We start from the raw sequence: 27435 nt of genomic DNA, 5'->3' as shown, positions 1-27435 counted from the left end.
TCTTAAGAGCCCAGCACTCCAAGTCTCAGAATTTGCTATTCAGCTCCAGTACACAGCTACTACTGCCAGTCTTCAAATGCTTTTAAAAGACTTTTTTTTTCATGAAATGCCCCTTTCAAATATTGACAAGAAAGTAAGTAAACAATTATGCAGTTAAACAAAACATATTTGTGGGCCAGATCTAGGGACCTAGGACTTAGAGACCTAGACTTAAGGTCCACTGGTTTGAGAACTTTGTCTTAGTAATTAACTGTTCTGAAGCATGGGGTGTCAAAAATAAAACAAACTGTATTTTGTGATGTATTATTTGAGCTTCAAGGTGGGTAGAAGGGTTTACTAGGCAGGTGCCTATTGTGAGGAAATGGGCCTTTCAGGAAGCAAGAGAAACAAATACAATTACATTGCATCATGGAAAAAATCATAGTCTTCACGAGAATCTATACGAGGATTTAATACTGCCGAATCATAAAGTACGAGTGGTGAGGTGGGGGCAGAAGAGGATGAGATTAGGGAGATAATACTAGGAAGCCATGACCTTTGAGTATCCAACAATCAACGGAGAGCTAGCGATAAATGACAGTGATACGGAAATAGATTGGAGGGATTGAGATCAGAGGAAAGGTGGCCATTGGGACAGGTACCATAGTTCTGAAAAGAGATGATGAGGCCCTGACAGGTTTGGCTCAGGGGATAGAGCATCCGCCTGCGGACTCAAGGGTCCCAGGTTCGATTCCGGTCAAGGGCATGTACCTTGGTTGTGGGCACATCCCCAGTCGGGGGTGTGCAGGAGGCAGCTGATCCATGTTTCTCTCTCATCGATGTTTCTAACTCTCTATCCTTCTCACTTCCTCTCTGTAAAAAATCAATAAAATATATTTTAAAAAAATAAAAAAAGAGATGATGAGGACTTGAAATAAGGCAATGAAAGTGAGTCTGGAGAGGATGGCATACCTAAAATAAACTTTGCACAGATGCACCAGGGCACATACACATCAACAGAAATGGATGGGGTATTATACAGCACTGACAATGAATAAACTACAGTTACATGGTAATCTCAGGAACAAAATGTTGAGTGAAAGAATCAAGTCCCAAAATGCTATATAGAAAAGATATACATTTTCGTGAAATTTTGAGAACAATAAAAACTAAACAATATTGTTTAGGCACATAGCCATGTGATAAGAATATATGTAAAGAGAAGACAGACATAATAGATATAAATCAGGATATTGGTTTCTCTGGGAGGGAAGTTTGGGAAAAGATGGTGAGTCGGATATTTAAATTATCAGCAATATTCTAGTTCTTTGGTTGGGTACTGGATTCACAGGTTTTTAATTTAGATGGGTAATTTGATAGACACGCCATTGTTCATGGGGACATAATATGTCATGACCAAGGACGCTGCTTATTTCTGTACTCCGTACTGATGTTTTCCACTGGCCCCCTGCCTTGTCTACCCGTGTTAAGCTAACTCCTCTCGCTGACAGAAGATGTATTTTAGAGATATTTTGGGGATGGAATCAATTGTTTTTACCAGATACTATTTTCCCCCTTGAATTGGTTGTAGATAACTCGTGAGGCCCAGGTACTTTCACAGTCCTCGCTTTTTTGCCCTTTGCCCTTGGTCATCTTAGCTTCTCCACGGAAGGGAGAAGTGTGACGCCAAGCAGTGGAGAGAGGGAAGAGGCGGCCAGCGGGTCTAACGCGTTTTCATTGGCAGAGAGAAGGAGCTAGTAGATTCTAGAACGAGGCAGAAGCTGAAGCGAGAGAAAGAGGGGCAAAGGGGCGGGGCTTAGAGGGAGGCGGGGCTAAGGGGGTTAAGGGGAGCGTGCGATTGTCCACGCTTCACTGCGTTGGCGGCAGTCACACCGTCGGTGGCAGAGTCTTCCCCCGAGGAAGCTACCTTCTCTGCCACCTCCCCCTCCCCCTCCCCCCCCCTCCTCCTCCTCCTACACCGCCTGCGCGGCGGCGGCGGCAGTGATTGAGTCTGCCTCCTCGCCACCTCCACCCCTGCCAGCTCGCCTGCAGGTGGCTGTGGCGACAGCGGCAGCGGAGGCTTTGGCGGCTCCACTATGGCGGCGGCGGGGAGGGGGGACAGTAGTTTTAAAGTAGACACCCGCCCTTGCCTCAGAGAAGGTGAGTTCCCGTGCCGGGGTTTGGGGGCGGCCCCATCTCCTTCGCTGCCTCTCTTCAGCCTGTCCAAGATCTGAGGGGCGCGGTTCGCCACCGCCCGACCCCCCACCTGCTGTGGCGCAGTAAGAGGCCAAGCTCCTCCCGCCCCGCCTCGATGAAGTAGCCCCGAGTGTACAAGACGGACTGAAGCAGAGAGTGGGTTCCCTAATTCTCCCCCCACCCCGAAAAGGATGGGGCTCCCAGTAAAAGGAACCTCAGATATTCATTCACAAGGCAGGAGTTTGAAGGGGGGAAAAAGCCCGTAATTTTTCTTCCAGTCGGGCCACCTCAGTATGCTGTAGGAAGCTGAGGCGTGATTTGGTAAAAGATAGGAGACAAGGTAGACAAGCGCTGTGGAACTATAGGATCAGGGAAAGGGAAGAGAGACTGACGGATGAGAAAGGGGGCAGAGATCAGAAGAGTAAAGGTCAAAGAAATCAGAGAGAAGAAACCCCCCTTTGGTGAGATTCAGCATCCTGAAGGGCAGTTACTTGCAGTGGGATATTAAAGAAGAGATGAGTTTAGGAATTTAGGGTTGTTAGCGTGTATACTTTAGCTTTCAGGTAGGATCTGTTTGATTTTAGAATCCTAGGGTCTGGTGGAGGAGGGAGTTGTATTGAGGAAAGGAAAGGAAGAGAGTGTGGCAGAAACACCGATTTTCAGGAATCACTTTGGAGAGTTTTCTTTGGCTCTTTGAGGACGAAACCTTGTACATACAGCAAGGTTTGTGGGCCCATCTTTAAGGTGGTTTTGGTTTTAATAAGTGCTATTGTACCTACAACACATTCCTAACAGAAAAAAAAATATTTCTTGACTATTTCAGTATATGGTATTTAGTTCACACAAGTACTATATACTTGTAAGCAGCCTGCTAGTAGCAAACTGTAAAGTTTGCCATTGTGTTTTAAAGCATCTTTTGGAAATGTTTCTTAGGTGGTTAAAATAGATTCCAACTGGAGACCTCTAAAGCATTTTGCCAACGTAAACTTTGTATTAATTTTCATTATTTTCGCTGTGTTACCTTATGTTGCTAACTTGACTCCAAAGTGAAAGGTCATGGACTCCAAAATAGAGTAGAATAATGTAAGTTCCTTTGCTTAGGAGCGCACCCCATTAAAGTTACCCCATAAAATGATTTTCCTCGTCACATTCTTTTTAAAAAAATATATTTTATTGATTTTCCACAGAGAGGAAGGGAGAGGGATAGTTAGAAACATCAATGAGAGAGAAACATTGATCAGCTGCCTCCTGCACACCCCCTACTGAGGATGTGTCAGCAACCAAGGTACATGCCCTTGACCGGAATCAAACCTGGGACCCTTGAGTGCGCAGGCCGATGCTCTATCCACTGAGCCAAACCAGTCAGGGCTTCACATTCTTAAATGACACATCCCTGTGTGCTATTCTATATCCGTTCACACCTTTCACTTTGGAGGAAAAGCAAAGCAGTAAAAAAAATTACAATATTTCTCATAGGCTCACTACATACATACCACTTATTAGAAATTAGAAATACACTGTGATATGATGTTTTTATTTATTAACACACTTACTGAAGGCAACCTTTGAAACCCTTTGTTTAATGTCTTCAGTCAGCCTGGATTTGTACAGTTGTTCTGGGATGAAGATATGAAATCTCCTGGATTTTTGTTTTTATACCAAACTTTCTCTCTATAACCAACAAGGAGGAGAAAACAGTGTTATAGGTGGTCATGACCACAATTCAGTTTGGCTCTCATAACTTTTGCATAGGAAGGTTTAGAACTAGTATTTCATGGAGAAAATGGCTTTTTCCTGGCTTGGGTGCAATGTCTTTTAATATATGCAGGTATTAACAGCTTTAAGAGATAAAATTCATAAAGTAGCTGCAATACCATGTCTATAGTATTGCTAGCTGGTAAAATGAGGAGAGCCCTAGTGTATGAGTCTGGTGTAGTGACCATACGTTCTGTTGTTAATCTACTAAATTTTGTTGCCCTGAAGAGATCCCAAGTTTCCTGGATTTGAGTTTTGACGTTTCTGAAGTACAGGTTTTGGACTAGCCAGAGTCTGAGGTTGTTTTCAGATCTGAACATATGAACCATGATTTTGCAGTTCTGTATTAATATTCTTTCAATGACATTTCCATGGCTGTGCACTAGAAACCCATAAGAAACCTTGCCCAAATAGTATCGCTTGATATTCAGTGAGTAATAAAATCTATGTTGTTAGTGTTGAGACAATTTACTAGGATATGAAAATCCAAATATAATTGCTACCCCAAAACTATCATTTCATTTTAGGTAAATATCCTTCATTAACTTCAGTCCAAATAAAACTCCCTTACCTTTTCATATAGTACACTATCTAAAACACTATTAGTTCTCAAAATATTTTTGTTTAGATGTTTATAAAGGCCATAAATGATTGTCATTTATGATAGTAGATAAAGGAGAAGAGAGATAAATGTTGTTTGGTAGTGTGCCAATATCTTGTGTTTGTTTCTTAAGTCCTAGTTAGTAGATTCTCTTAAAGATGGCAAAGAATTGTCAAGATTTCAATTATTACAAGTCTACTCCAAATAGGACCATTAAAAGTGTCTTGCTATAAACTATTTGCTGATCCATTTTCAATGATAGCTAACATTCCTGAGGATCTCATCTGTCTTGGTTTGGTAATGAACAAATGTCAGTGGAGATTAGAAATTGCAAAGCAGGGAAGATTAGAAGCTTTCAAAGGTTCCAAAGAGGAAGGCAATCAGCCTAAAAACAAAAACAACAAACAAAAGTGCCCAGTGAACAGACATATGAAAAAACATATACCCAGAATCCATGGTAAAGGGAATAATGAGATTTTGTAGGGCACTTCATGTTTCAGTCACTGAAGTTTTTAAAAATAAACATGTTCAATGGCTCAAAAATGAATTTTCAACCAGTATTGATATCCATGATGTAATCACAGTAAAAATCAAAACAAAATTAAACAAAAACTCTCTTTAAGAAAAATAAATTATTAAATGGATTCTGTTTTAGACTGGAGGGCATTCTGGATTTTTATTTAGTTACTAATTCATTTGCATAGCAATTACCCAGCAAGGCTTCCTTTTGTCTCTATATTATTCAGTAAAGTTTCAGGTTCACCATAAGAAAACTAGTTAATAGCCTTTCCTTTATTCATTCGGGAATCATTTATTGAACACCTGTGTGTGTGTGTGTGTGTGTGTGTGTATGTGTACAAGTGAGCGCATGCCACACATTGCTGAGGATATACAAATGAATTAGACAGTTATATTATAGAGCTTGATAATAAAATTATGAAATGAATAAGATCACTGGGGAAATGCAATCTAACTAGTCAGACTCCTAAACTATAGGACCTTTCCATTTTTTATTATAAATCTGTACTCTTCCCATGGTGGTTTATCTATATATATAAAAGGCTAATATGCAAAGTGTCTCCTTAGGAGTTCAACTGGGAGACCGGGAGTTTGATCACTTGCTATGACGTGTGCTGACCACTAGAGGGCGGCACGAAATGAAGGAAGGCCCCAGCAGGCAGCTGGAAGGCCCTGATTGGCCCTGATCGCTGGCCAGGCCTAGGGACCCTACCTGTGCATGAATTTCATGCACCAGGCCTCTGTAAACACAATGAAACACATTATATTGTTAATCTAATGTTGGCATCTAGGAAGAGTAATTAGAAAATCGTTAGAATTAATTTTTAATCCTCTGCATTTGACATGGTAGGGATGTCTGGAGAAAGGTTAATGACCATTTGTTAGTTTCTGACCCTCTGTCTTTATTAGGTGTCAATATGTGAAGATATTGACTAAACATGTCCGCTACTGTATTCATCACCTGTCTGTTAGGATCATTTTCTACCTGAAACCAGTCTTGCAGATCCATTCACATTTACTAACCTGTTGGAATGAATGGCATGGTGGCTTTCTCATGCAAAAAGCTGTCATGGGATCAAGTAAATTAATGGATTTAAATAGTACTTAAACTCAGTTTTTCACAATCATGTCTTCTGAACTAGCTAGGCACAGAGTGCTTATGATTATAGAATTCAACTTAGTAAACATTAAACATATAACTAGTATTCACAATTAATTTTGTTAACTTTATTGTATTTTGTAACTGTTAATATGACATGAGAAAACCTTTACCAAAACTTGCCAAACTCATATGTCATACTTATCTTCTAGCCTGAGAAAATAAGGATACTAGATAGCGTTACAGTAAGAGTGTTCAACAGGTCTTTATTTCTGGCAAAGTTAATATTTTGAAAACTCCTGAAATGGGGTGTGGACTTTAGGGAAAAAGAGAGTTAAAACATCTTGGCAAGGATAGCACAGGCACCTTCCCAGTCTCCTATAACTTAGTGTTGAGCTCTACTCATTCATTCTTAAAATTATGATGGTATTAAAAGATTGCAAATGTCAAGTCAGCTATTTTTAAAAATCATTTTTTTATCAAAAATATTTGAGGAAGGTTATCTCTAAAAGTGAAATCAAGGAGACTATAGAGCACATATGCTCTTTGCAGAATTAATATGATTATTTCTCAGATTTCTTAATGCCTGGCTTTAAACCTGTGACTAAGAATGAGATTTGTTTATAGTATTATAGCCAACCCTTCTGAGGTTTGCTCAATTCTTGTCACTATATTAAAATAGGATATGCAGAGTTCTTTACAATGTTCTATATTTATAACTATATCTATATTATGTGTATGTATATGTATATTATTTATGTCTATGTTTATCTTCAAGATCAGTTGGACTGTGAAATTCCCACTTCAACAAAGCATTAAAATAATTAATAGCTGCCCTGTCCAGGTGACTCAGTTGGTTGGAGTATCGTACCCTGCACCAGAAAGTTGTGTGGGTTTGATTCCTGGTCAGAGCACATACCTAGGTTTTGGGTTTGCTCCCTGATTGGAGTGTGTCCAGGAGGCAACCAATTGATATTTCTCTCTCACATTGATGTTTCTCTCTCTCTCCCATCCTCTCTCTCTAAAGATCAACAAAAATATACCCTCAGGTAAGGATTAAAAATTAAAAAACAAAACAAAACAGTTAATAGCTATTATTGCCATAAGCAACTGATGGGTTATCTTAAGGAAGAAGTGTGAGGTTTTGTACAACTAAATCTGTCATATAACAAATGCAAGTAATATTCAATTTATTAAATATAGCCAATTTTATAGAGAGTCACCTAATTTGAGTAAGCTTAATTTTTTAGCAGGTAACTGGTGAACATTTAATTGGAGTGAAGAGAGAAAGTTCTCTTACCTAGAACTGATGAGATGTGATAATCTTCTTCTTTTTAAATTTAATTTAATTTTTATTTATTTATTTTTTGATTTCATTATTGATTAAGGTATTACATATGTGTGTGTGTGATAATCTTCTGATTCCTTCCTCAGAGATCTTATAAGGTTTTAAATTCTATTACTGAAAAACAAACCAAATTGTAGGCATAGATTCATTATTCTTTTCTGATTCAAGCCATAAATATTGTTCTTTTGTCACAAAGATCTATTTTATCTTAAATTGTCTGTTGTTATATAGCAGTATTAATTAGAAGAAAGTTTCAATCGTGATAAGTTAGATGCCATACTCAATTGCATTTTTGGATAAAGAAGTTAAAGCTATTTTACTCTAGTATAATACGGTAATACAACTATTTGGAGTAGACACATTCCAACAAGGTCCCTAAAAAGTGAATTTCTGGCAAGTAAATCAATCCCCTTTGCTTTTTATATCATCAAAGGCAAAAATCTGGTACAAGCTGAATTGCATATTTTTATATCAACATAGGGGATTTTAGTAATGCCCAAGTCTATAGGATGTGAAATATTAGTACTCACATTTGTGTTTAACTGACTTAAGAACTTTCCCCTCCTATTACTGTCTCCCCCAGACTACAGAAATTTTTTTCATGGTTCAAGTCCACCTGAGTACAGAATCATATCTTTTAAAGTTTAGCTTTCCAAGTCCTTTATTTCCTACTAGAGGCCCAGTGCATGAAATTTGTGCACAGGTAGGATCCCTAGGCCTGGCCAGTGATCAGGGCTGATCTGCGGGGTGACCAGCGGGGCAGTTGGGGGGGCCCCTGCTCTCACCCGCCTTGGCTGGCCTGGGGCCTCCAGGCTGGGGGCAGCTCCTGTATTGAGCGTCTGCCCCCTGGTGGTCAGTGCATGTCATAATGACCGGTCGTTCCGCCGGTCATTCTGTCGTTCAGTTGATTTGCATATTAGGCTTTTATTATATAGGACTAGAGGCCTGGTGCACGAGATTCTGGGAGTCCTCGGGGATTGTCCAACTGACGGCTTAGACCCACTCTCCCCTGACATCCTTAGCACTGCAGAGGAGGTGGGAGAGGTTCCAGCCACTGCCGCTATGCCCGCCAGCCATGAGCCTGGCTCAGGGCTTCTGGCTGAGCGACACTCCTCCTGCGGGAGTGCACTGACCACCAGGGGGAAGCTCCTGGGTTGAGCATCTGCCCCCTAGTGGTCAGTGTGCATCATAGTGACCGATCATTCTGCCATTTGGTTGATTTGCATATTAGCCTTTTATGATATAGGATAAGCTCTCTGGGCCTTAGATTGCTCATTTTGAAATAAGGACATTAGGCTTAATAATTTATAAACTGGAGGCAATTTTGTTTCACAAGGGACATGTGGCAATGTCTAAAGATACGTTTGGTTGTCATACCTGGGGAATGCTATCAATTTCTAGTTAGTAGAGGCTAGGGATTCTGCTAAACATCCTACAAGGCATAAAACAGCCCCTCACAAAAACAAATTATTTGGCCCAAAGTAATAGTAGTACCAAGATTGAGACACCCTGGACTAGATTATTTCTAAAAGGATTCTGATCTTGCCTGACCAGTGTGGCTCAGTGGTTGAGTGTCAGCCTATGAACCAGGAGGTCAAAAGTTGCAGGCTCTATCCCCAGTAAGAGGCGTGCAGGAGGCAGCTGATCAGTGATTTTCTCTCATCATTGATGTTTCAATCTCTCCCTCTCCCTTCCTTTCTAAAATAAAAATATATATATTTAAAAGTTTTAAAGTATTCTGATCTGAAATAAAATTATTATGTATAATATTAACTAAAATTTGTAAAGCTTCTGGATTCATAACAAGCATATTTTGCCAAGTACCTACTGTGTTAATCATTTAAAATATTTTACTGTATTTAATATTCATCATATCCTGAGACAGACATTGTATTTCTGTACTATTTAGATGAAAAAACAGGCTCAAAGTGGTTAAATAATTTGCTCAGGGTTATATAATAATTATGGACAGAGATAGGATTTCAATCTGTTTGACCAGCTCAAAATCTTATTTTTTTCCTGCTACCTAGTGCTATAGGTCATAATTTCCCCCATTTCAAATTATTATGAAAGATTTATTTTCTCAAGTCATGTAAAAATTCCTTGTAGAAAGGAAATAAAGATATTAAACAATTTCATTAATAAAAAATTGGTTGATTCATTCTCTTACCAAAGGCTAAAGCCACACATAAATATAATCAAATTGTAGGAGCATTGAATACATGAATTTCTTATCAGACCCCATTTATAATTTGTCACAAACCCCTATTTCATTTGCAATAATCCTCAAAAATGTTTTTCAGGAGAGGATGGCTATGTCTTGGTAGCAAAACAAAAGTTTTTTTCTTGTTCATGCAGTTCCCTCTGTGTGATGGATTGATGGGGGGCAACTGTCCTTCATGCTGTGGTTTGGGGAGAAGGTGCTTTCATATATATACATATATATGTATATTTATGTATATTTAATGCTTTTATTTCTTTCAGAGAGGAAGGGAGAGGGAGAGAAAGATAGAAACATCAATGATAAGAGAGAATCATCAATCGGCTCCTTTCTGTATGCCCTCAACTAGGGATCCAGCCTACAACCCGGACATGTGCCCCAACTGAGAATCGAACTGTGACCTTCTGGTTCATAGGTCAATGTTCAACCACACTGGCCAAGTATTCCAAATATATTTTTAACTATGATAAAATATACATAACAAAAATTGCCATTTTAAACATTTTAAGTGTGCAATTCAGTAATTCAATTCAGCATTAAGTACATTCATGTTATGCAACAACCATTACCACTATCCATCTCCAGAAATTTTTCATCATTTCAAACTGCAACTCTGTACCTGTAGGTCATAGTTTTGTTATATGACCATGTTCCTCCACTCTCAAGAACTTTACTAATATGTCTACTTTCTGTGAAACAACAGATATTTAAAAGTTATACGTAAGCCCTGGCCAGTGTTGCTCAGTTGATTACGCGACATCATGTACTGAAATGTTGCTGGTTCAATTCCAGGTCAGGGAACAGGCCTGGCTTGCTGCTTGATTCCTGGTAGGGAGCATGCAGGAGGCGGCCGATCAATGTTTCACTCTCACATCAATGTTTCTCTCTCCCTCTCCCTTCTTCTCTCTCTAAAAATAAATAAAAAACCTTTAAGATATATATATATATATATATATATATATATATATATATATATATATATTACATATATATGTTACATTTAATTTGTTAACATTTGACAACCTTAGAAAGTACGATTTATTGTGACCATAGATCATAGGACCAACCATGCATTAAGTATTGGTTTTATTTTATCTTTTCCAGATCCTATTAGTTTAAGCCCTTATTCCATTATCAGACTTAGGTTCTCTTCCCATTTTGAACCTGTTTTTGACAGTATTTTTTTATTCCCCACTGGTTTTGTTTTATGCTAAAACACAAAGTAATGGTATCAGCACCAGAAACTCCTGTATGTTTCAAAGGCATTTTTTTCCAATCCATATTTGAGAGGTCATTGTTGTATCATTAAGATCTCACTACCAAGTTGCACTAAAGTGGGCTTTGATTCAGACTACAAAATCTTGATTCCCATCCATATCTTTTTTCCAAACTCATGATAGCATACAAAATTCAAATATGTCAGGGAATGAAGAACACTTGAAAAGTGCTATGCTAGGAATAGTAAAACAACATTCCTGAGATTAACCAGCAGTTAATTACCTTCCCATGTTCAAAGAACTTAATTTGCTGTAGATGAGAGATGAAGTCACACTTGACAGCATTCAGTAATTTGTCATTGGGTATTTTTTTCTGTATTTCTTTTAAAAATTTAATTTATTTTTTACTACAGTTGACATTCAGTATTATTTTATATTAGTTTCAGGTGTACAGCATAGTGGTTAAACATTTATATAATTATGAAGTGATCACCCAATAAGCTTAGTACCCACCTGGCACCGTACACAGTTATTACAATACTAGAGGCCTGGTGCATGAATTCATGCACTGGGTGTGTGTGTGTGTTGGGGGGAGTCCCTCAGTCTGGCCTGTGCCCTCTTGCAGTCCGGGACCCCTCACTCCTTACTGCCCGCCTGCTCACTGCTCCTTAGCGCTGCTCCTTAGAGAGGCTCCCACCACTGTACTCACCAGCAGTGAGCCTGGCTTCTGGCTGAGCGGTGCTCCCCCTGTGGGAGCACACTGACCACCAGGGGGCAGCTCCTGAGTTGAGTGTCTGCCCCCTGGTAGTCAGTGTGCATCATAGTGACTGGTCGTTCCACCTTAACAATCGCTTAGGCTTTTATTATATAGATTATTGACAATAGTAAAAAATGTTGTACCTTTTTTGTTGTTAATCCTCACCCAATGATATTTTTCCATTGATTTTTTTTTAAAGAGAGTGGACGGAAGGAAGGGAGGGTGAGGGAGGAAGGGAAAGAGAGAAACATCACTGTGAGGGAGACATGTCAATTGGTTTGCCTCCCACAGGCAGGGACCCGTGGTTCAAACCTGCAACCCAGGTATGTGCCCTTGACTGAGACTCAAACCCTGACCCTTCAGTGCGAGGGCTGATGCTTTAACCCCTTAGCTACACTGGCCAGGGCCCTATGCTGTACTTTACATCACCATGACTATTCTAATGTGTAATCTACTTAGATATTTTAACCCTAGCTCTCTTAATTTCTAATTAAAGTAGATCTAAAGATGCAGAACCATCTGCCATGAATTTGGTATTCATTGTCAAGAAAGAAAAGTAAAGCACTTATACCTAAATTATAACCAAAATAATACTTATTTTCTGTTTGATACTATAATGACTAAAACACTGTACTTAGTAATAGAAATGCTGCATCTGTTTTTGCAAAGAAGTATTTTGGAGAGAACTATTTGGAGAATATTGGGATCTTTTTAATATTAGGACCTTAAAGTCTGTATGAACTGTATAACTGCTTAAAACTTCAAATAATCTCTTGTGTTTCCTAATAGACATTATTTGGAAGCAGTTAAGATATTTTCATCCTTCTGTAAGGACCCCACCAAAATTTTGCTTTTGTGTATGTATTCCTATCTAAAATACGTTTTCCCATTGATGACGATGAACTTATAGTCAAGTACAAAAGAAGCTTAAATGGAAATCTGAAAGGTTGTTACATGTTCTTAGTCATACACTAGTTAATAGCAGCATAAAGACTATAATGTAATCTCAGTGTAGTGCTTTTTACAACTCTTAAGAACCAATATAAGCCTATACTTAGCAATCACACTATAAAAATACATTTGTTTCATATTCTAATCAGTTAAGGGATAGTAAACATGGAGTGAGTATAAAGAAAAGAAGGAAAGGAACAAAGATACAAACCCCCAAGTTTCTTCAGCTATTCCCTGGTCCCCGTGCCTACCAGAATGATCTCCTAAGCCTCAGTTCTTTGTGAGAACACTTACTTTAGTTCCTAGCATGTAGTGAGTGCTCAATAAACATTAGTTCCTGTCCCAGCCATCTTCCTAACAGCCAATGTCATTTGCTTACCTGACCCCTAATTTAACATCTGCCTGAGGTTGTCCTGCCCTCTCTTTCTTCTCCTTGAGACAGGCTGAAAAATATCTGTACTATCAACAGTTTCTTGGACCACTTTCAGAATTGGCGATAGGCTATGTATTTCTTGGAGTCCAAACATCATGTTTCAAATATTGGTGATGGGGGTAGAGTGGGGTCTTATTTAGCACCTCTTGGGAAGCATACATATGTTTCTTACATGTGCCAAACCTAGAGAGGAAGTTGTTCACACAAGACTTTTGCCTTTTTAAGAGTCAACTCTCAGGGATATCTTGGGCAGACAGATTTGAATTGGACAGGTACTAGCTGTGTGACTTTGGGCATATTGCTTGACCTATTCAAGCCTTAGATATCACCATTAGAAAGTATAAATCATTACAATCATGTTAAACTTAGGGTAAATGCATCTTGAGGAGAAGTTGACAGTGTGGAGTGGCCTCTGACAAACAATACCCCATCATATATAATTGTTCTTAGTAAAAAGCCACCCTCCACAAACCTCCTTTGACAGATTTAGGATTTAAAAGATTTTGAGAGGCTGAAATGATTGGTAGAATCCAACAAGGTAAATATTTAATGAGACAAATATAAGTTTATATTGGGTCTGAAAATTTTTTTAACTATATAACTATGTTCTAAAGAGGGACAAAGTTTAACTAGCTTAGGTAAAAAAGAAGCTTATATTTTAGTAAAAAGTTGGCATAGCAAGAGTCAACAGTATGATGTGACCACCAAAAAATGTTGAAACTATCTTAGGCTATATTGCCTTAAAGTTTATTTAAAAAAATTAATTTCATTTTAATTTTTCAATGACAGTTCTCTTTTAACATTTTATTGGCTTCAGGTGTACATCATAGTGGCCAATCATACACTTCATAAAGTGTTCCCCCTGATATTTTCAGCACCCACCTGGTAACCACAAAGTCATTGCAACATTGTCTACTGGTATATTCCCTCGGCTATGCTTTACATCCCTGTGATTATTATGTAACTACCAATTTATACTTCTTAATACCTTCACCTCTTTTACCCAGTCCCCCAAACCCCTTCCTCTGGCAACGACCAGTCTGCTCTCTGTGATTGTGTTTCAATTTTATTTATTTTGTTCTTTAAATTCCACATATAAGTGAAATCATATGTTATTTGTCTTTCTTAGACTGACTTAGTTCACTTAGCATAATACCCTCTAGGTCCATCCATACTGTCTCAAATGGTAAGATTTGAATTTTTTTATGGTCGAGTAATATTCCATTGTATATATGTACCACTTCTTTATGCACTCGTCTACTGATAGGCACTTAGGTGGTTTCCATATTTTGGCTATTGTAAATAATGCTGCAATGAGCATAGGGGTGCATATATTCTTTCAAATTAGTGTTTTGGGTTTCTTCAGGTAAATCTCCAGAAGTGGAATCACTTGGTCACTAGGCAGTTCCATTTTTAATTTTGGAAGGAAACGCCATACTATTTTTCCATAGTGGTTGCACCAATCTTCATTCCCATTAACTGTGCATGAGGGTGAGCGTTTCCTTTTCTCCACATACTAGCCAGCACTTGTTGTTTGTGGATCTATTGATGATAGCCATTCTGACAGGTGTGAGGTGGTATCTCCGTGTGGTTTTAATTTGATGTTGAGCATCTTTTCATATGTATGTGGGCGATCTGTATGTCCTCTTTTTTAAAAAATGTGTTTTTATTGATTTCAGAGAGGAAGGAAGAGGGAGAGAGAGAGAGACAGAAACATCAATGATGAGAAAGAATCATTGATCAGCTGCCTCCCACATGCCCCACACTGGCGATCGAGCCCTCAACCCGGGCATGTGCCCTGATTGGGAATCAAACCTCCACCTCCTGGTTCATAGGCTGATGCTCAACCACCAGGCTTAACCACCTAGCCATACCAGCCAGGCTGTATGTCCTCTTTAGAGAAGTCCTCTACCCATTCTTTTTAATCCTCACCTGAGGATATGTTTTTATTGATTTTAGAGAGAGAGGAAGGGAGAGAGAAAGAGAGAGAGAGAGAGAGAGAGACAGACAGACAGACAGACAGACAGACATTCATTAGTTGCCTCCCATACCCACACTGACTGGGGATTGAAACTGCAACCTAGGTATGTGCCCTGACCAGGAATCAAACCTGAGACCTTTTGGTATATGGGAGGATGCTCCTATCAACTGAGCCACTTGGCTAGGACTCCTCGTGATTTTTAGATAGTACTGGGGCAGCGGGTCCAGATAAATGGCAGTCTTAAAACAGTGCCTTTCTTTAGATTGTCTGCTGTAAAACACAGAATTCCAGGGATGGGTGTTTTAATCCTGCCTGTCATTATTGGTGTCCCAAATCATTACATGAAGCTCATGAAGTTACTGATACTCTTATAACTTTTCCTTTGGAATGGTATTGCCTAGACTTACTATACTAAATAAATAACTCTTGCCATATCAGACATTAAAGGCAGATTTAATGTACCCATATTAAATTACATACTCAGTAACTAAAAAGCTATTACTGTAGCCTGCAAACACTCGATTTGAGGTGGTATCTGAAATAATATATGGTTGAAGAATGAAAATGATACTTGTAAATATTCATTAATGGGATATATAGTCTCACCTCCCTTTATTTTGTTCATAGATACAACTGGGACTGAACAGGAAAAGACTGAACTTTTTACAGATAACTTTTGTAATGTATGCAGAGTTGTGCTACCGTTTGAATCACAAAGGATTTCACATTATGAGGTAGGTTAAAAAGAAGGCCTAGGAATGGGACTGGAATGGGGAGGGAGGCAATGGGGAAAAGGAGGGACATCTGTAATACTTTAAACAATAAAGATAAATTGAAAAAAAGAATCAGAATAGAGTCTAAAATGGGTTTTTAAATATAGCAGATAAAATTCCTATGTTATATTTTTTTGATTATGTAGAATAGATGGTATTATTTCCCTTTGATGGATAAGGAGACTAGCTCAGATGGGGACAGTAATTTACTAGCTTAAATTTGGGGAATTAGAGTTTAAACTCAGTCTCTCTTTTTTTACTACAAAAATGCTTTATTTTCTTCACACCATTCTGTATCTCTTTGTATTCATCAAGCCACTACTATATCCTTTATGACTTTGTAATAAATTCAAGGAAAACTGTTCATGTAAATCAGGGGATATTATAGAACTCCAGTGTTCCTTTATAGCAAACTGGAAACCCAGTGCACGAATTCGTGCACCAGTGGGGTCTCTTGGCCTGGCCTGTGAGATCAGGCCAAAACTGGCTCTCTGACATCCCCCAAGGAGTCCCGGATTGCGAGAGGGCACAGGCCAGGCCGAGGGACCCCACCAGTGCACGATCGGGGCCAAGGAGGGACATAGGAGGTTGGCCAGCCAGGGGGGGACCACAGGAGGGCTCCAGGGTGTGTCTGACTAATCTTGCTCAGTCCCGATCAGCCGGACCCCAGCAGCAAGCTAACCTACCAGTTGGAGCGTCTGCCTCCTGGAGGTCAGTGCACTTCATAGGGAGTGGTTGAACAGCCTTAGCATATCATTAGCATATTGTGCTTTGATTGGTTGAACAGACGACTGTACACTTAGCATATTAGACTTTTATTATATAGGATGAAGGCTTTAAAAATAAAATGAACCAGTCTAGCCACATGTTTTTAGGAACAGAACCATGGAATTCTAGAGCTAGAACATGGAAAGTTTAATGTTCTTTCTCTTTTGGTTTATCGATCAGAAAATTGAGACCCAGAGGGAAAGTGATTCTCTATAGTTAGTATTGGCATGGCTAAGCTTAAAAATGATTTCTTGTGATTTCATATCCAGTGTTCTTTCATCTGCTATTGCCTTTCATTTCTACATCATGTAATGAGCTATTGGATTTTTTTTCATATCTGGTATCTGGGTTACTAAAAGTACTAGATACATTTACTTAAAAGAAATAGAATGCCAGCTATACTTTTTAAAACACCTTATCTCATTTTGCCCTTTGCAAATCTTATTGGCAACTATATTTAAGTCCTTATCTTCTTTGGGATTCAATTAATATAGTTACAGATAGGGGAACTGTTTTGGCTGTGGATTGAAAGGATTTAGGATCTAGTCCAGCCGTGGGCAAACTACGGCCCGCGGGCCAGATCCGGCCCGTTTTAAATGAATAAAACTAAAAAAAAAAAAGACCGTACCCTTTTATGTAATGATGTTTACTTTGAATTTGTATTAGTTCACACAAACACTCCATCCATGCTTTTGTTCCGGCCCTCCGGTCCAGTTTAAGAACCCATTGTGGCCCTCGAGTCAAAAAGTTTGCCCACCCCTGATCTAGTCTTAACTCCGTCATTGTTGTGTAACCCTGAAGAAGTCACTTTACCTCTCTGAGCATGTTTCTTGAACCTGTAAAACGGGGCTGGTAAAATCCCTCTTACTATACTTGTGAGAATTAAATGAAATCAAATATGTGAGTGTACCTAGCTCATTCTCAGACTCCATAGCTCAAAGATTTAGAGTTAGTAAAGAGAAACACACAATTGAGGCCTCTGTGATAATTGTGGTTAGAACCATTTGAATTTAAATTTGAAAAGTAGCTTTTTATGGGCTTATGGAGTGCTATTCAATGGGGAAAATATACTAAATATGAGAAAATAAAAATCAATTATAATTATGTTGACCAATGTCACCCCAATATAATTTAATAAAAATAAATAAATAATTATATTACTTGCATTATTTAATTTTTCTTTTGCTTATATGATTTCAGTATGCTTTCTGAACACACATGCACACATTTTTATAAAAGAAAATTGTATATGTTGTGTTGTACTTGTTTTTTCATATGAGATCATATTCTGGACACTTTGTCTTATCATTACACCTTTTTCTTCTTTTATAATATTTTATCGGCTATAAAGCACATAATAATGTAATGGTGTAGCATATTTTAAAATTTAAATTTCAGTGCCATCTGTAAGTGTGGTGCTTAAGCTTATTAAATCGTCAAATCAAAATTGTACATGACTTTCCATGTATTCTGAAAAGGTGATTTTTTTTCTGTTTAGTATATAGCTTGGTTAATACTTTTAAACTATCTCAGTATAGTATTTATTGTAAAATAGAACAGTTCTGCAGGAGTTTTGAATGTTGATGAGGTTGTACTTATACATGTTTAAGAAACCATTCTCTGCACTTTTGTCATATAGATTTCCCCTATATTTTATGGTTCTGTACCAAAATGTTATTGCCTTCTTGAGTTGTAGCATAATTTTCATTTCACTGAGATTTAGAGATTTGAAAGCATGTGAAGCTCTTTTATAAACTTGGTACACACCAAATAAATTATAGCTTACAAATTCTGTCCTCAAATTCAAAGAGGTATAAATTTGGAGTGTCACTGTTATTGAATAAAGTCATATTACATCTTTTTACAGAGTGAAAAACATGCTGAAAATGTTAGGTTTTATTTTCATATGTATGGAAAACAAAATGAAGTGCCTAGTAAAAAAATGAAGATGAACGTTAGAAATTTTCAGGTGAGTGGTCTATGTTGATGTTGTAATTCTAAATTTTGAGTTATTGAATCTTTCTAATAAGATTGTGCTTATTTCAGGTGCATAAAAGTGAAGTAGTGGACAGAAACAAATTTTGTGATCTCTGCAACATGACTTTTAACTCTCCAATTGTTGCTCAGTCTCACTATGTGGGGAAAGTCCATACTAAAAAATTGAAGCAATTAATGGAGGAGCATGATCAGGTACCTCCGTCAGGATTTCAGGCGAAGATGGGTAAGATTACATTTACTTCTTTAGCTTCAATACAGGATCTCTCTATCATCCCCCTCCCGCCCCCCCCCCAACTCTGCCATCTATTTCTTTTTCAGAGAAACTTTCACTCCAGGGCAATATATTGATTCTTCTTCTTCTGCCCAGTTAATCTCTTTCTGTGTTCTTATAATTTACTATAGAGATTATAATTGTTAGCTGAATTTTAGGAAATATTATGACCTCTCCTTTTCAGTTTATTAAATTCAAAAATAGGTGATTTGCTATGCCTGCTATAAAGAAACAATAACCAGCCTGAATTCTTCACTTTCTAATCAAATCATAACATCTTAGCTTCTTACTTCTCCTTGGCATCTATCTCATTCTTTTTTTTAATTTAGTACTTTCCAGAACATCATCTCATGTGTGGGTTCAGACCCCATAATATAGTTATGATTCAGCATCCTGACTACAACTGTAGGCAAAAAAATAAGTAAGTTATAGAATCTCCTTTTACCCTGATAGCTCATTTCTTCCTTCCTATGAAAATAAAGAAAAAAATATCATTAGTATCATCAATCAGTAGTTATTAAGTACCTATTTTTATGCTAGATCCTAAAGATACAGTGAACTATAAAACATTGCCTCTTCCTTCCAGTGATGTTGGGTCACGAGCATATGAGAGATATCACCCAAACTTCTAACTTCTTGCCTGAGGTGGCAGAGTACAACCTGGAAAACCTAACTAGTATTTTGAAAAATGTGTGTGCTAGAACAAAAAAATGAGATGATTAATCCTCTGAATAAATAATTTACCACATTTTCACTAACTTCAGCACTTTAAGGATATGGCATGCTTGGCATGGAAAATTTACCAACATTAATTTCCAATTGATAGTGTAGGCCTCATCCAGCATTAAAATATATTGTCTCTCTAATTTTTGTATTTTTTTTCTGTCTGTCATTCTAAAAGGGCTAGAATCAGTGTGCCCTACAAAAGAAAGCGTCTTGTAAAGTCTTATCTTCAGTTACCCAAACACATCAATTTGGTCTCAGAGAGGAGACCAAATGAAAGAGCTCTGAAATAACTGTAATTGTGAAAGTGTATAATTTTATAGCCTTAAACACCTGCATACATTTTATTTTGATACAGACACAGCAAATCTGGACTGAATAGATGACTTACTCTGCTACTCAGGGACCCCAACTTAGTATTTGGTACCATCTGTTTTACCCTCACTAATTTCAAGAACCATCCTAAGACAGCTTTCATTGATTTTTCCGATTAATATAATTAGTCAATGCCTGATGTTGAACATCCTTTCCTGTATCTTTATTGGAGAAACTTGGTGACAGATTTGTACTCAACTTTCCTTTCTCACAGAAGGCACTTATTTTTAACCCAAATGTGAAAAAAATAAAAAGATAGTGGGTTTTAAAAGCATTCTAAATTTCCCTAATACTTTATAATCAATGTAGCTCTAATAGCTGAACACATGTTGATCACTTCTCATTATGACTATTTTAGCAGGTGTGCCTATTATTACTTCTGCAGAATCAACTTTTCTGAAGCCCCTTGCAGTCAAGCCTCCTCCAGGTGGGATTAAAGACAAGACTATGCCTTCCTCTTTCAGCACTGCTTTGGATTTGAATAATCCAAACAAGTATTGCAAACTCTGCTCTGCTTCTTTTAATAGTCCATTAATGGCCCAACAACATTATGTTGGGACAAAACACAAAAGAAATGAAGCTAGAAAGAAATATGTAGACAAGATAAGAGAGAAACCTCTTCTAGCAAAATCAGATGCAAATGGTAAACAGTAAAAATATCACAAAAATTTCATAGGAAGTTTGTATTTTTAAACACAAACTACTGGCTTATGTAGATACAATTTGACTCTTATTGAGTAGGAGGCTGATAGTACTCATGGGATCATATATTTTTAGGTAAGTAAGGACTTAGAGTCTATCTAGTTCTGTCTGTTGGTTTTCTAGAAAATGAGACCCAGAAAGTTTTAAATGACCCTTATTAATTACAGAATCAAATATAGGTATTTTCATGGTTCCTGGTTATATCATAAGTACATAAGGAAGTATTTTAAATTAGTATTGTGTGGTTTTACCATTTATTCACTAAGTATGTTTTAAGTGTCTCTTGGGAATACAAATGAGGGTGGATAAACTATTTTCTCAGGATAGGTGTATAAACTAGTTAGTAGGTAATATTTCATTGCAAGTGGCTACAGACATGGATTTATGTATGTATTTATGGAGGAGTGAAACATCATGGTTCAAAAATATTTTTAGAGGAAATGCATGATTTAGATTGGTAGGAGTGGGAAGGAGGAAGGATGAACAAAGGTGCTAAGAAAAAGTGTCAAGAATTCAGGCACAAATAAAAATTCTGATCCTGACTGGAGTGATCTACTTGCTCTTCTAACCTTCTTTTTTTTTTTTTTTTCATTTTACCCCCATAGGCACCTTCTCACTATTGGTATATTTTATTACCTTTTCATATTCTTTCTTCCACCTACGTCTTTCCCTCCACTCACTCTTATTTTTTAAGTCTTTCCTTACTAGACCTTTTCTGCTTCATGTGAAAATGTTCATTACTTCTTTCTTCTTAAAGCTCTATTCTTTTGTCATATGTAACTCCTTATGCTCTGGTTCTTCTCCTGTGATTCTACTTCTTTTCTGTTTTTTTTTGGGGGGGGGGGCTCTTTAAAAAAAAATCCATTACCTAAATGTAGATATTCCCATGGTTCCGTTCTTGCCCTTACTCTACAAACATGACCTAATTTACCCTCTGATTTCGTCTCTCATTTGTATGCTTATAATTTTTCTGGCAAGCTTTAGACTCATAGATCCAAATGGTAGCTGTTACTTCCACTGGATACCTTATAGCTATTTCAAATCCACCAAGTCATTCAAACTAGAAACCTGTAATTAACTGGGAATCCCCCACACCACCTTATTCACTTTCTATATCGAATGAAGCACCAAACCATGACTGTTTTACCTCCAAAATATTACCTATTCCTTATCTTCAGCCTGTTCTTCCCACACTAGTTCAGACCCTCAACATCTTTCCTAGAGCTTTGCTACTCAAAGTATGGTTTGTGGACATATTCATTGGCATCACTTGAGAGCTTGTTAGAAGAAAAAAGAATTTCAGGCCTCACTTCAGACCTACGGAATCAAAATACGCATTTTAACAAGATCCCCAGGTGATTTGTATATACAATAAATTTTGAGAAGCATTGTTCTAGAATATTGCTATAACCTCCCAACCACTCTCCCTGCTATCATTTTTGTCTGTCAAATATGTCCTCAATTTAATCACTAGAATATTTCACCTAAAGTGCACATTTCCCATGTCATTCCCTTGCTTAAAAATTCATAATTGTTTCTCTATTTTCTAAGGATAAAATCTAAGCTTCATAGCTCTTTACCATGTTGTCCCTGCCTACCTTCTCAAGGCTTATCCTCTACTACTTCCTGCCATGATCTGCGTGGGTCAGAACCTACAAACTCTTTAAGGTTTCCAGAAATCATTACCCTATTTATTGTCTCTATGACCTTGTTCATGTTGCCTTTGCCTGGAACATCTCCATGTCCCTCTTGTCTTGGCTCACTTCCACCCATTCTTGTGTATCTAGTTATCTCTCCATGTATCTTTAGCTCCCATTAGAATGTAAGGTATTTGAGGGAAGGGACTTCACTTAACTAATTTCTATTTCCAGTGGCAGAGTATGTCTACCTCAATAGAGATTAGTCTAATATATGAACCAATGAACTATTAAATTTTTAAATTTTTTATTAAGGTATTACAAATGTGTCTTTATTGCCCCCATTGTCCCCACATCTCCCCAGTCTTGCCCTCACCCTCACCCCCTGTTGTCTGCTATTTATTTTTATATATTGAGTGCTAACCCTGTGTTTATACTACTTAAGTTTCTTAATGTGATTCAAATTCTCTCCCAAAGTTACACAAAGATCTGTGTTTTTATGTAGGGTTTTAAAGAATTGTTATTTAGGCAAGTGTAGAAATAGAAGTCATAGGGCTTCTGAAAGTAGTAGATGTTTAGAGAAATCACAAACTTCCACTTGGTAGAGGTTTTTTATTTTTTTATTGTTATTTTTTGTATTGTTGGGCTTAGGGTATCTGAAATAAGTGACTTCTAGTTTAATGGCATTAGGTAAAATTGGAACCGAGTCAGCTATGAGAAGTGTGTGTATCTTGAAGGGGGGGGGGGTCATTTTAGTACTCTGAGGTCTCAGGGTTATTAGAATAAGAGAAAAAAGTTTGGATAATATTTTCATCTGCCTGGGAAAGGGTTGCTGATCATCAACAGAATTTAATCCAACCATTGAAGTCATTTTACACTAGCTTCTAAAGCTAGAGCCCAAAGAAGAGATTATCAACCTTGCCTTGACTATTCCATTTTTTAGAACAGTAACCATTTGAGGATCAAAAAGTAGCTGGAGAATTTAATTTAGCAAATGAGAATTTCAAAGAACTGCAACAGCAGAAGCCTACATTATATATATGAGCAAGTAGTAAGACAAAAAGTGTTTAACACATGCCTCCTTAAATATTTCACTCTCCAACCATTTTCTCCCTTCTTACTCTCTTTGACTTCTTTTCCATTTGCTGTTGTTTATATGTTTCCACTATATCTAATCTCCCTCTTTCTTCATCATTCTCACTATTTCTTCATGTTCCTTATCCAGCCCAGATCTTATTAGCACAGGAATGGCTACCATAACAATATGGAACTAAAGTATGTATGTATTATTTATTTACTTGTTTTGCATATCTTACTAATTTCTAGCCCCATTATTGCACATAGATGTCTCATTTCCACCTGTAACTCAACATATCTTACATTGAAATAATAATCTCCACTAAAACCAATTTGAATTTCCCAAGTTTTCTCTCTTTGTCAGTGGTGCCACTATTTGTCACCAACACTTGAATCTTTGAGAACTTTGATTACTTAATTCCCGTTATCCTGTCCATCAGTCAGTCTTACTAAGTCTTCTTAGAACTATTTCTCCTTCCTGTACCCTTCCATTACATTCCATTACCATCATCTCACACTTTAATGCTGCAATAACCTTCTGAAAGGCTTTACTTATATCTCATTGTTATTCTCTCATTACCTAGTAGCAGTGGGGCTGGGATGAACGGGAGCAGCAGGCAGGAGTGGCATGTGGCGTTGGACTGCTGATTTCAACCCTATCCCCGCGGACCACACCGAGGAACCCCACCAGTGTGCAAATCCAGGCCTCTAGTATTTACATAACTGTGGTCTCCTTACTTTCAGGCTTGCTCCTCTCAAATTCAAGGTTTCCAATGCACAAAATAAAAAGTCTAGGCTTCTTAACATAGCATGTAGGTCTCTCTTTGATCTGACAACCTTTTGCCTCTCCCATCTCATACCCTTATATTTATTTCTAAAACAATTCGAATTTTTTTAAACAATTTTAAATTTTAAGAAGTTCCTGCAGACATTTCAGTGTTTTTTTTCTCTCTTTTTAAAAATGAATTTATTGGGGTGACATTGGTTTCAAGTGTACAATTCTATGCTACATCATCTGTATATTGCATTGTGTGCCCACCACCCAAATTAAAATCTCCTTCGCTCCATATATTTGACGTCCTTTACCCTTTACTACTCCCATCCCCCTTTCCTCAGGTAAAGACCATACTGTTGTTTGTGTCTATGAGTTTTTGTTTGTTTGTCTTGTTTTTTTCATTAGTTGCTTCCAGTTTTATATCCCACATATGAGTTAAATCATATGGTTCTTGACTTTTATTGTCTGACTTATTTCGCTTAGCATGATATTCTCAAGATCTATCCATGTTGTTGCAATGGCAGTATTTCATCTTATGGTTGATTAGTATTCCACTGTGTATATATATGTATACCACATCTTCATTTTTAATGCTATTTCCTCTGCCTATGGTACTCAACTCTTTTCATTACGTTAACTATTTTTCATCCTTCCAAATTTAACTAAGGCATCATTTCTTCCAATAGTCCCCTTCAGACCCCCATATTGTTCTCATTGCCTCTGCTTCTTTGAGCTCCTGTACCCATTAAGCATACCTCTTTTATACACATTAAGCATACCTCTTTTACCTTTTACCGAATGAAGTTGAACTCTGTTCATGCATCTGTTTCTCATTTGGAATTGTGAGCAACCTGCCCATTTTATTCATCTTCTACCCTTAGCATCTAGCTGCCAACCGTGGGCAAACTACAGCCCGCGGGCCAGATCCGGCCCATTTGAAATGAATAAAACTATTGAAAAAAAAGACCGTACCCTTTTATGTAATGATGTTTACTTTGAATTTATATTAGTTCACACAAACACTCCATCCATGCTTTTGTTCCGGCCCTCCGGTCCAGTTTAAGAACCCATTGTGGCCCTCGAGTCAAAAAGTTTGCCCACCCCTGATCTAGCTTGATGTTTGGTGCCACATTGGTGCTTGTTGAACAGATTATTTGAATTAAACACATCATGCTAATTTATGTCTCTGCCATACCTGATACTGTTTTCACCCCCTGGATGCCCTTATCCACTTTCTTTACATTTCAAATCCTTCTTCTCCTCCAAGATCCATCATGACCACCCTCACTGCTCCAGCTCTTGGTATTATCCTCTTTCTCTGATTTCTCATAGGCTTTACTGTTTATTGACAATTGCATTAACTATAGCCCCTTAATTGAATTAGCCTCCTTGAGACAAAGGATTATATTTTATTCTTTAATATCCTTCTCGGTGCTTTATATGGTAATGACTATATAATTTTCCCTCAATTAATATTTGCTAATAGTTTATTGAGAGGAAATGTTGTGTAGAGGGATAAACATAGATTCCTAGACATGTTCAAAGCCACTTGCCCAGTTGCAATTCAGATTCTTCAAGTATAAAATAAAAATAAGGCTACTTCACAGGATTGAAAAAGGATGAAATAAAGCAGTATATACAGTATCCATCACAGAATAGGTCCTCAAGAAATGTTAGTTTTTAAAAATGTTTTGTTCTCCTGTCATAAAAATTTTTTTAAAAGGTAAGCTGGACATTTTTTTCTTCATAAGTTAAATCCCATATCAAGTTGCATTTTTGCGTACATATAGTACCAATTGTTTTATCCGCATTTAAGACATTAGACCCATGTTTCTCATCCTTGACTACATATTGGAATAACTCATGGAGCTGTTAGAAATTCTAGTGCTCAGGCCTTCCCTCAAATCAATTATATAAGAATCCCTGGGACCTAAATATTAACGTTTTGTTTTCTTTTTTAACTCCCCAATTGATTATAATATAGAGCCAAGATTGTGGACCACAATGTTAGACTATGAGGACATGCACTTCCCTAATTTATGCTTTGAAAACAAAGACCTTAATCAAGGGAGTTATGAGATTGGGCTGTGATTAGGAGAAATGTGGACCCCACAAGTGGTTATGGAAGATTCTGAAAAGTATAAGGTGCAAAGGAGCTTGAGTTTCTGGTTAAAGTCAGAAACAAGGAATCTTAGCAGAGCTAAGGGCAGAAAAGCTAGACAGGACCAAGGAGCAGTTTCAGATAGAAAGGTAGAGAGCATAAGAAACATATGCAGGCAGATTCCAGGAGTATTAGATCAGGAATTTTTATCTCAGGGCCAATAAATATATTTTATATCTTCACAGAAAGGGTTTACACTGTTTTTATATATTATTTTCTGCAATGTGAATATCTTACAAAAAGATAAGGATTATCAGTGTGTGAAAAAGACAATGGCTAAGTTAATAGTAATGAGACCACAGTTTCAGAAGTACCTCTGGACCTTTCATGTGTGACCTGCAGTTCCTCGAAACTCTTGTATTATCCTATATAAAACCTTGTATTATCCTATGTAATAAAAGCCTAATATGCTAAGTGTGTGGTGATCCAGTTGGCTGTTCAACCAATCAAAGTGTAATATGCTAATGATATGCTAAAGCTGCTCAATGGCTCGCTATGATGTGCACTGATCACCAGGGGGCAGACAGTCAACTGGTGGACCAGTCGCTATGACATGCACTGACCACCAGAGGGCAGACACTCTGACTGTTAGGTTAGCTTGCTGCTGGGGTCCAGCTGATTGGGACTGAGCGAGACGGGCCGGACATGCCCGGGAGCCCTCCCATGATCCCTCCCCAGCTGGCCAACCTCCCACATCCCTCCCTGGCCTCAGTTGTGCACCGGTGGGGTCCCTCACCTAGCCTGTGCCCTCTCGCAATCCAGGACCCCTTGGGGGATGTCGGAGAGCTAGTTTCAGCCTGATGGTGGAATGACCAGTAGCTATGATGTGCACTGACCAACAGGGGGCAGACGCTCAATGCAGGAGCTGACCCCTTGTGATCAGTGCTTTCCCACAGGGGGACCGCTGCTCAGCCAGAAGCCAGGCTCTGCGGCAGCACTAAGGATGTCTTGGGGGAGCGGGCCTAAGCCATCAGTCAGACATCCCCTGAGGGCTCCCAGACTGTGAGAGGGTGCAGGCCAGGCTGAGGGACCCCCCTGAGTGCAAGAATTTTGTGCACTGGGCCTCTAGTCCTATATAAAACCCTAATATGTAAACAGACCAAATGGTGAAACGACTG

At 38.0% G+C, this 27435-nt stretch overlaps 1 protein-coding gene across 2 annotated transcripts in view; it reads left to right on the top strand.

Annotated features, from left to right (window-relative positions):
• Positions 1 to 2060: 2060 nt before the first annotated feature.
• ZMAT1 (zinc finger matrin-type 1) overlaps positions 2061 to 27435 on the top strand; it is a 31784-nt gene continuing 6409 nt past the window's right edge. Inside the window, exons 1-5 of one of the 2 annotated variants that reach the window (XM_081115310.1) lie at positions 2061 to 2139; positions 15685 to 15791; positions 18466 to 18567; positions 18645 to 18819; positions 20324 to 20392. In XM_081115310.1, coding sequence (XP_080971436.1) covers positions 2076 to 2139; positions 15685 to 15791; positions 18466 to 18567; positions 18645 to 18819; positions 20324 to 20392 — 517 coding nt within the window. In that variant the 5' untranslated portion in view covers positions 2061 to 2075. The remainder of the gene's footprint in view (positions 2140 to 15684; positions 15792 to 18465; positions 18568 to 18644; positions 18820 to 20323; positions 20393 to 27435) is intronic. The other variant, XM_081115311.1, reaches the window with a different exon arrangement.

This window comes from Myotis nattereri (genome assembly GCF_964212035.1).
Source record: "Myotis nattereri genome assembly, chromosome: X".
NCBI classification, from domain to species: Eukaryota; Metazoa; Chordata; class Mammalia; order Chiroptera; family Vespertilionidae; genus Myotis; species Myotis nattereri.
The sequence above is the reverse complement of the archived record's forward strand: the minus strand, read 5'-3'. Positions and strand labels throughout refer to the sequence as shown.